Source organism: Orycteropus afer, unplaced genomic scaffold (genome assembly GCF_000298275.1).
Source record: "Orycteropus afer afer isolate SDZICR_OR568_19922 unplaced genomic scaffold, OryAfe1.0 scaffold00005, whole genome shotgun sequence".
NCBI classification, from domain to species: domain Eukaryota; kingdom Metazoa; phylum Chordata; class Mammalia; order Tubulidentata; family Orycteropodidae; genus Orycteropus; species Orycteropus afer.
The window spans coordinates 13648489-13658929 of NW_006921592.1; the positions used below are offsets into that span (position 1 = coordinate 13648489).

Below are 10441 nucleotides of genomic sequence, written 5' to 3' on the forward strand. Positions count from 1 at the left end.
GACTGGAAGGCATACAACAACAACAACAACAACTCCCACCACCATCTCAGATTGCCCTCCCATCTTTTTTTTCCTTTCCCCATTTTCCCTGCCCTTCCCCTATGGTGGAGCTGATTATAACAGTGATAACATTGGTTACAGTGTTTTTCAGGCTTGAGAGCTGAAATATTTTGACCTTGTACAAGTAATTGGACGTCTGGCACAAGGATTGTCATTCTCAACCTTGATAATGTATTACTCTTTCATCACTCCTAACATTTGAAGCAGAAACTGGAGCTCAGAAGATGTATGTAGGTTTACAGGCATCTATCTAGGATTTCCTTTAAAGAAATACCTCCTAAAAAGCTTAAGAGGTGAAAGGAAGGCGCACTCAGTTTTGACCATTGTAAAAATGCTTCAGTCAAATAAAGCTTCACTTTTGAGGACAGAGTGGAATAATTTCCATAAAATGTAGGTCTTCTGTGAATCTGTTTGGGAAAGACATTGCCTTGTGTTTTCCTACACTAGCACCACAAACAGCACACATATATCTTGTTTGGCAAACAAAGGGGGTGCTCCAGTGTGTTCAATTAACTAGCAGCTTATTGGATACTTTATGGGACCTTAGCCAGTAAGATAACATAAATATGAATTTAAAACACAAAGGAACATTGACATGGCTGTGGGATTACCATCGGTAGTACCGTTGTTTTAGTTAAACAGTGTGAGGGGCCCTCGGTGGTAAAAAATGGTGGAATATCGGCAGTTTCATATGTCTCAAGGCAATAGGAAGAGAGCGCCCCCGTAGACAGTGCGTCTTTCTCTTTGAAGGAAGTGATATAGGAAGGGCTTCTAAAAACAATAGTATATTTGGCAAAAACAAAAGGTCTTAATAGTTTGAATCAGTCTTTTAGGAAACTGATAGATGTCCTGTTAAATTGATTCTGATCCTGTTATCACTTTATTTTATTTGTTTATTAAGCAGTGTTTTGTATATTTTGTGCAGAATAAGCACCTGAACTAAAATAAAACTTAGGCATCCGGTCTGCCAACTCACCAGCAGTGCTGACAGTGCTTTTGGTCTAAATCTGCTTCAAGGTTTATTCCATTGTAACTTTTTTTTTTTTTTTTTTTAAATACACATACAGTTAGTTTTGTGTGTTACATATTTTATCTCTTTTGTAAAGTTAAGTTTTGATGACAAGATAGAAACTGAGTTGGCAGTTTAGAGGAAAAAAAAGTACTAGAATATTTCTCTTTCATGTTTAGTCTGGATTTTTTATTAAGCTGGAAAGAATTTCTCATAAATTCTCTGACTTTTTAATCTAGGAGTAGGCAGAATCAGTTCCAGAATTTGTGCAGTTTCTTAAGAAATTTGGAAGAAATCAGTGAACAAATAAGATAATTTATTTTCTGATTGAAATACAAAATTGCAGTGTTGGTTCTGTAGTGAAGCAACATGAGGGAGGGCCTTGCAAGATTATTTGTACTTAATCCAGCAAAGCATTTGGGGAAGGGTAGGTAGCTACCCTCCTTATCAAGTGTTAATATATAATGGAGTGTATATTCTTGATCAATATTTAATAGTAAAATTGGTTCATCTTAAGCATTTTTTTTTTTTTGGCAAAGATAACGGTTACAGAAAAATTAGTAATGAAATGTTATTCTTTGAATTTTTCCTGAGTCTGTAATTGGTTATTTTCATTTCTTTTGTTATTTATTTATTTGGGGGAGATCTGACTTTTGAGATGGTTTCCTAGTGATACCTAGTTACTCTGTTTTGTTTTAAGTGATACATATGTAGTAGTAGTGTTGCTATTTTGACTGAAAACCTCAAGAAATTTTGTTTTAAGCCAACAATCCTTGTGTAATATACCTCGTTGGTTACTAAAAGAAAGTTATTGGTATTTTCTCTCAAGGTTATTATGTTGTTAAAATAAAATTTACTTAATTTATAAAGGAAAGTAAATAGGCAGCCATATTCTAAATAAAAATTAGATTTTTATTATATTAGGACCATTTCAGGGGATGTAATTGAATTCAAGTGTAGGCTTACTAGGTTTTTGTCCTATATAAATGACTAGTGTAATTTGTTATAAGTGATAAAATATGTATTTGGTATTTCAAGCTAGTGATTTAATTGTGGCATTCTTTTTCATTGTAGGACATTATTTTCTCATGATACAAAGCATTTAATACATTTTCCAGTGATTTTTGAGATGGAGAGTAAAGAAAAAAAGTGATGAAAGGGTCTGCTAAGTATTTTCTTGTTTAATTACTAACTGGTCATGCTCCAAGGACCTCTGGTGGTGCAGTGGCCAAGCACTTGGCTGCTAACCAAAAAGGTGGATGGTTCGAGCCCACCAGACATTCTGCAGGAGAAAGATGTGGCTGGCTGCTTCTGTAAAGATTGTGGCCTTGAAAACCCTCTGGCGTAGTTCTGCTCTGTCCTATAGGTTCTGCCATGAGTCAGAATCGAGGCAGTGGGAGTGGGTTTTGGCAGTGCTGCTAGTTTATTTGTCCATCATCACTTTAGTGTTGTTGTTGTTGTTGTTGTTGTTATGTGCCATGGAGTCGGACCTGACTCATAGAGACCGCTCCTTGGATTTCCGAGGCAGTATCATTATGGAAGTAGATTGCCCAACCTTCCTTGCGAGGAGTGGCTGGTGGGTTTGAACCGCCAGCCTTCTGGTTAGCAGTCAAGTGCCTTAGCCACTATGCTACCACAGCTGCCCATTTGCATTCACATGCCAAGTATTGAGTGCGTGGCCAAGGGATTTTGTAGAATGCCTCTTTTTTTTTTTTGTTATTAAACAAACAAACAATCGTTTCTAAAGTATTTTGCCCAAACTCTTTTCTGGGAGTGCATATCATAATTTTTAATTGGCTCTTCTTACTGGAGGGTGGAGTGGAGTAAATGTGGGAAATTATAGGAAGAGGAAACAGAATGATAATTGAGGATAGGAAAATAGGATGCATGTACTTTTTAACTTACTTTTTAACTGAATGTCGTGATGGATGTTGTTGTTGTTGTTATGTGCCATCGAGTTGGACCCGACTCATAGCAACCCCTTCTTGGGTTTCCGAGGCAGTATCACTATGGAAGTAGATTGCCCCATCTTCCTTCCGAGGAGTGGCTGGTGGGTTTGAACCGCCAGCCTTCTGGTTAGCAGTCAAGTGACTTAGGCACTATGCTACCAGAGCTCCCATCCTGATGGATAGAGGAAGACAAAATAGGAGTGTCAAAAATTGTTAATGTATTTGATAAACTGTGGCCACCAAAATGATCTTTTTGTTATATTTTGACATAAACAATTGTCGTTTTATTGGAACATTAATACTATTTTGGAATATCATGGGCATCTAAAGGCAGTAGTTTAGTGGTATCCATAAAGCATCAAATACCATTATAACATCCAGTAACCCTAACAGCAGTATTTCAGAATCTGTGCCTGTTTAAATGGGATATCTGTGAATGTACTTGCTCAGGGATGCATGACCCACATCACCTATAAATTTGATTGGAAGCCACAGGGCTGGCATAGGCTGATGGATAGCAGATTAGAGCCCTGATTAACCATGTGATTCGAAGACTGGGAATATATTGTCTAAGCAAGATTCATCAGACGCAATCAGAATTTCAAGTGGTCAGATGAAATTCAAATGTGTATTGTGGCTTTTCCTCCCCTAGTGCTTTTCCTCCTGTGTTGCCTCCCCATCCCCCCCTTTCCCTAAAGCTGAAAAATACTTCCTTGATGAATCTGCTCCTTACCCTAAAGCTGCCTGTCTGTTATTCATCAGAAAGCAGGTCGCAGTTCAGTGAGCAGAAGAAAAGATTTTAATAGAAGCTGTGCCAAGGGCTGTAATGCATCATTTTAGGGCCCTAATTACATTACAATGACAAATATCAATGGTGACAACAGCAATAACCTACATCCTTTAATGGCTGTGCTGGAAAAGGAGTTTGGGCCCCACGCCATTAGATTAGACTCAGTTTCAAAACATAGGCCATTAGAAGTGTGTGTCCACAGTATTATGGGCTGATCACTGAAGCCCAGTGGAAAGGCCTGTAAATAAATGATGCCTTCCTAAAGCTGGGCCCTATGGGACAAAAGAGGCAAAATTAGATGACCATGGAAGCCGAAGTGTTTCCGAGGCAACTTTAGCTTTCAAAGTGAGGAATGACCTGCTTAATTTCATGAAATCACACACACACACACACACACACACATCCCACCCTCCTTGCTGCCAATTAGCCTGACCATGAAAATCCATTGGCATGACAACTTAAAGAAATTAAGAAGTCTCCTAAACAAAAGGAGACCTTAAAAAAAAAAATTGGAAGGTGTTCTCCCTCATGTTTCTGTTAACGTATGTGTGTAAACACAGCATTCTTCCCTTTAAAATTTATTTTTAAGAAAATGTAGAATTTATTTCTTTTCCCCAATAGCTGCACAGATTTAAAATAGCCTAGGTCCAAAATAGAGGAGGAGATATCCTTTGGTCTTTATCTTGCCAGGTGAGTAAGTTGCCTTAGAGTAGTTTTTATTGCCTAGATTATGTAGGCAAACTAAAGAACTAGGTTTTCTTATGTGCCCACACATTTTTCAGCCTTCCTAGCAAGGGACTATTTTATTTATGTAAACAACATAATGAGGAAAATATGCTTGGCAGATGGTTCTAAGCATTAGAATCATCAGTTTGGTCTGCCCCAAAGTGTCTCATTATCTTTTATTCTCTCCCCCTCCACCTCTCCCTACAAAAAGCTTAACAACCAAATGCCTTTGAGACACAGTGCTTTCAGCCTGGTGAATGCTACTCTGTTTTCTTAGCTCACCCTGGAATTTTACCCCCATAACCATTGTGGTTTGTCGACCAGGTGGAGAGTGGTTTGGTGATTCCCATTGCAGCTTTTCATGGTGGTGTAAGCATTCTTAAAGGACAGTTAAATGCTCTGTGGGGCCAGTGCAGTAAATTAAATCAGGTCAGCACAGTTGGGTCCTTATTCACTGATGTTCATTGGTGCTGGCTTTTTGTCCATCCTGTTAGGAATGTGGGCTGGTCTTTTGGAAAGCTTCAATTTGAAACTACATGGTGAATTTGTGTTTTCTCTTGGCTGGCAAAGTTTTTAAGGTGCTGGCATTTAAAAGATTGCATAGCTACAAAGTCAAAAGGGTTGCTGATGAAAGAAGGAAGCCTATATTGCACAAGTGGAGTGGTGCTGTCATTCTGGTAATGACTTAGCAAGGAAAAAGCGTTTTTTGTCTTCTTGTAAAATGAAGAACTGACCCTGGATGGAATTTAAGAATGTCTCAGGAATAGTAATTGCTTTACTTTTTCTGCCTCTCAGTACTTCTCACCTCTGCTTTTCCCCACCCCATCGTTACACTATAAGCCAATTTGTATGTATGTGTATAAATAACTGTATCTTCACATGTCACACACTAAAGTATATAGGGTACCGCCTGAAAATACAAATTAAGTCCAACATTGGTGAAGCTTTGGGTAGTTTTTAAAAGAAAACCTGTAGTGATGGCCTTCCCCCCCCCAAACTTACTATAGGATCTTATTGATGTAAAAACACTGTTATTTCCAAAAATTACTAGAATATACTCACTGATTTGGCATTGTTGGGACTTTTGGAAATCTACAGTACAAGATAATTAATGTTCCTAAGGTTAATCTCCATATACATACAAATTGGTTTCTGCTAAGTGTAGTAAGATACTAGCATATTCTAAACCCCTCTGTACAGGCAGTCTCTGGGTGATGAAGGAGACAGGTTCCTAATTGTGTGTTTAAGTCTTTAAGTGGAATTTGTGGTCAGTCTGAACAAGTGCATGTATGGTTTCCTGTTTAGCCTTACTTCAGAGCAAGAAAAGCCTTGTAGCCTTTTTCCATGATTTAAAAGCTACATGTGCAGTAAGAGAAGGTGATTGTGATGAAGAATTTGTTGTGAGTAGTGGTTGTTTGAATCCTTTCAAATAAGGCCAAATTTACATAATATTAGAGGGAAGTAGGAGTTGTCCTTAAGTTCTCAACCTGGGGGACTGTTTCTATACTGTATGGAAAAATCCTGGAAATTTGTGCCTCAGCAGTTTATAACTGAGAATCTGAATCAATCAACCAATTTGGTTTGGTTAGGTACTATTCTTTAGGAGGTTGGGATATGAGTGTAAAATCCCAGTGACTGTATTTAAAACAAAGACCACACATGTTGAAATCTAATGAGTTTGTTAATAGAGAGACCTTGGGATGTAGGGATGAATGTATCTAAACTCTTAAGGGCTTAAGAGTGTATAAAAAACCAAATTAGAACGGACAGGGATTCTGTTGGAAGCTTTTGGAAACTGATTTCTAGTCCTGAAAATTAAGTTCCTTTTTATGTTGTTCTGGTGCTAGAAGGTTAACTTTTTAAAAAAGGATGAATGCTGCTTAATAAATTGGTGCTATTAATGTGGCATAGTTGTCACTACCTCCTTTTAATGGGCTTGCTGATGAGATCATTTTCCTCTTCCTTAGGAAATACTCCAGCCAGAATACAAAGTGTGTTTTAATATCATCTTGTTAATATTTTGGGAATCTGTAACCAGCTGACTGTTCTTTTTATTGCTTTTCTTTTCTTTTTTTCTTCCACAGGCAGAGATCGTCAAGAGGCTGAATGCTATCTGTGCACAAGTCATTCCTTTCCTGTCCCAAGAGGTAAGAGAGTTGGTTTCAGACATTGAGTGCTAAAAGTTGGCATTTTAGTGGTTTTGCAGATCAGGGGTCATGGAACTGACTCTCTGGCCTTGTCAAACTTGTGGCGTTTGTCTTTGACATTTCTTAGATACAGTATTCCCATTCCAGCTTCTATACCATATTAACATTCAGTAAGATATAATTTAAATATGTTTATGTAATGGAATGTTTTCTAATATGCCATGCAAAATTTGATTGTTAAAATATTTTGCTGTCATTGTACGATGACTTTCTGTCATAATAGTATCAACGAGGTTAGATTGAAACATTGCTAGAGAGACAAGACTTTGTTCTACACTTTTGTCATTGAGCATTAAAAGTTGGCAGAAGGCATATCAAATAGAAAGGCTTTACACAGTAAATAAATTCATGCAACTTTTGGCCAGTTGCTTTTAAAAATACTGCTTACTATTATCCAGTTAAGTCCATATTGTCTGTGCTTTTGGGAAAAGACATATGCAAGGTAGAGTCACTTCTCTGAATACCACTTTTCATAAAGTTTGATTTTGATGATGGGGATCTTTGTGTAGCGCCAAGGCTCAGGATGCAGTTCATAGCTTTCTCTTGCTCACCAGCAGTGTATGCGCCCACTTTCACATGCATGCAAGCTGGATGAGAAGGTGTATTTCTAGTTCCGGGCGGCTTCCTTGTGACTCTTTGTCCTTTTTGTTTGCTTGCTTGCTTTTGGTAGTTGTAAAATTTAGAGGAGAGTGCCAGAAAGAGAGAATTCTTGCTTCTCTATCACTGAGTCCTTCATTTGCTCAGAAACGCTTGGCTATGAGAAGGAAGAAGCTGACAAATGGAGGATCTGCATATCTTACAGATATAGGGCTTGGTGGTGTGGGCTAAGGCGGCATCGAGGCACTTTATTCTCCCTCTTCCAATTGTTCTTGTAGTGTGCATGTGCTTTTCAGGAGAGCAGTTCACCTGCCCGCTGACTGGTGAGCGTGTTGCTGTGTCAGCAGCCAGTATTTGAACATGCATGTGTGTTATAGATACGTGGATTCCTGTGGGACTTCTTACTTGCTTAGAACTGGGTTCACCTTCAGTAACCATGAGTGCTCCTTATCAGGTATATATCCCATGGGGGCTCTCATATTCACAAACGGTGGACCTGTTAGCATCCTGAATTCAAAGGCTCTTCTGGATCACAAACAACAAAGCTCTGTTGTGTCCTTTATCCACCATTAGCTGTGACCACAGAACCACCACTCGTCCTAGCCCCATGTAGCTATACCTACTCAGGAGTTGCTAGTGACTAGATTAGATGGGGTGGTGATAAGAAAGCCAAGGGATTATATTTGCATTTCTTGGGGAAGCCTGGTTGCCCTTTGCCTAATCCAGACTGGTGTGTGTTTCTTTTTATTTTAAGTATCTCTTCTCTATGGAGACAGAATGTGTAACCCACAGAGTTGTAACTAGGCTGAGAGATATCGTACCCTAAGGTGACGGAGGAAAATTTGAATTGATTACAGCTGCATTCCCATGGCATTTCTGCAGGGTCTGTGGGGTTTATGTTCAGAAGTTAGAGCAAGTCTTAGAGGTGTTAATGGAGCTTATTTGCCAGTTGGTCATTTTCCCTCATGAGTTAAGTATAGTTTGTGTGAGCAGGCCAGTAGAGAAGGCAGTGTGAGGGTAGTAGTGCTGAACAAGACTGGACTGGAGCTAATTGGCTGAGGAAGTAGCCCTGTATCAGAAAGCCATGGGGGAGTTTCTGGTAATTCCTTTGCTTCTGCTTTAGGCTGGAAGTTTAGGCATCCTAATCTCACTGCTTAGGGTTTTTTTTTTTTTTTTTTCTTTTCCTGGCATTTCTTGGTTGAAATCCTTGATTCATGTATGATGATGACCTATTATGTCATGGTTTTCTGATTCCTAATTCTGCAGATATCTTCAATGTGTGGGCCACAGATACGTTTGTTCCAGTACAACTAGGGCCTCCCTGATGTCTTATGTCTAAACATTGCCCACCTTATTTCCTCTTCTAGGCTTTCTCTGAGCATCAGACTCCTCATTTCTACCCTGAGGCCAGATGGACTGTAATCTGGAGGGAGGGGAGGAGGCAGGTTATTAGAGGAAGATGAATTCTATTTCCTGTCTCTTCTGAGGCATGGAAAATCACTCTTGCATGGCTGCGGGCGTCACTCGGTGCCAGGGCTGAAGGTCTGAATCTGATCTTTAACACCGGCTCTCTGTGGGGCAGCCTCCCTGCCAAAACGGCAGCTGTGCTGTTAGAATTTATTTAAAAATGTTTTTATTTAAAAATTAAATGATCTATTTAGAAAAAGGAAAAACATTCCCTGAAGACCAGTGCATAAGCTGCAGGATAGTGGCCAGAGGGAGTTTGAGCATCTGAAATCAGGCTTTTTGGAGTTCGACAGGAACAAGAGGTAAATTTACCTACGTCTCAGTGAAACCTGCTTTTAATCTAGCTCCTATGTCCTGGTTAATGTGTTTGCTTAATACTGCTTGTGTTGTTTGCCATATTTTCTAAAATTAAAAAAGAAAAAGATTTATTATATAGTATTTAATGACAACTAACAAACTTTACCTGCAGAACTTTTTTAGAAATAAATTGTATAATTATAGCTGAAGAGTACTTAAAAGTATGTCTATGCATGTAAGAATCACAGAAAAAAAATAGTTATTTTCCTTTAAGGTTTCATTAAAGATAGATAGATATAGACATAGATATATAGCCAGTGTGTGTATTAATGAATGATGTGCTTTTGCACTGAACATGTGAATACTTCCAAAGTCTTGGGCATTACATAGTTCTATTGCCAGTGCTTGTCATTAAAGTGAGTAACCATCACTTACTGTTTTTAGAATTCATGGGATCCCTGACACTTTGTCAGAATTTAGGGAAGCTTTTTGAGCTATTTCCTGTCTGAATCTTATCTTTTCTCCCACTTTCTTCTAGCGTTTGGGAAAGGGTAAGAGTGGTCAATATTCTTTACCTCCCCCAAAAAAAATTTCTTCAGAAGGCAAATCTCAAAATAGTAAGTGGGAAGCTCTTCTCTGTCCCACTTTGGGTCTCATTTGCAGGGAAAGAACTATAAATAAACAGCTCCTTGTTGGCAGTTCCATTAAGCAAGAGATGCCAAGATGATGACAGAGTCATATCTGGGTGGAGTCCCAACTCCCCTGTTACAGATTGCATGGCTTACCTGAACCAAGTTAAATTAGGTGACTTTTAGCAAGTGATTTGCTTCTTTAAACCTCAGTTTCCTCAGCTGTACAGTGAGGTTAATAATAGCATGGAACACATATGGTTGCTATGAAAATTACTTGAGATTATACACGTGCAGTTTAGCGCATCATAAGCACCTCTGATGTGGACTAGCAGGCAGTAGTACTAACTGCTTCAGCAGCAGCAGTGAACCTCTGAGTTTCCTTTTGGGAGGACCTGGATCAGCCCCAGACCAAACCCTGTTTTATTTTTTTGTTGTTGTTTGTTTGATTAATAAAATTTTATTTTGTTGTTGAAAATATATACAACAAAACACACACCAGTTCAACAGTTTAGTGACATTGATTGCATTCTTCATGTTTTATATAACCATTCTAATCCTCCTCTTCTGAGTTGTTCTTCCCTCATTAACAGAAACTTTCTGCCCCTACGGGTCCTGTCTAGTCTTTTGAGTTGCTGCTGTCTGTTTGGGAGCTCTGGTAGCATAGTGGCTAAGATACTTGCCTGCTAACCAGACGGCTGGCGGTTCAA

General features: G+C 38.8%; 1 protein-coding gene across 1 annotated transcript in view; it reads left to right on the top strand.

Moving 5' to 3' along the window:
• Nucleotides 1-10441, top strand: part of TLE4 (TLE family member 4, transcriptional corepressor) — a 176196-nt gene that overhangs the window by 35009 nt on the left and 130746 nt on the right. Inside the window, exon 5 of the mRNA XM_042780655.1 lies at nucleotides 6619-6681. Within this exon, the coding sequence (XP_042636589.1) occupies nucleotides 6619-6681 (63 nt within the window). The remainder of the gene's footprint in view (nucleotides 1-6618; nucleotides 6682-10441) is intronic.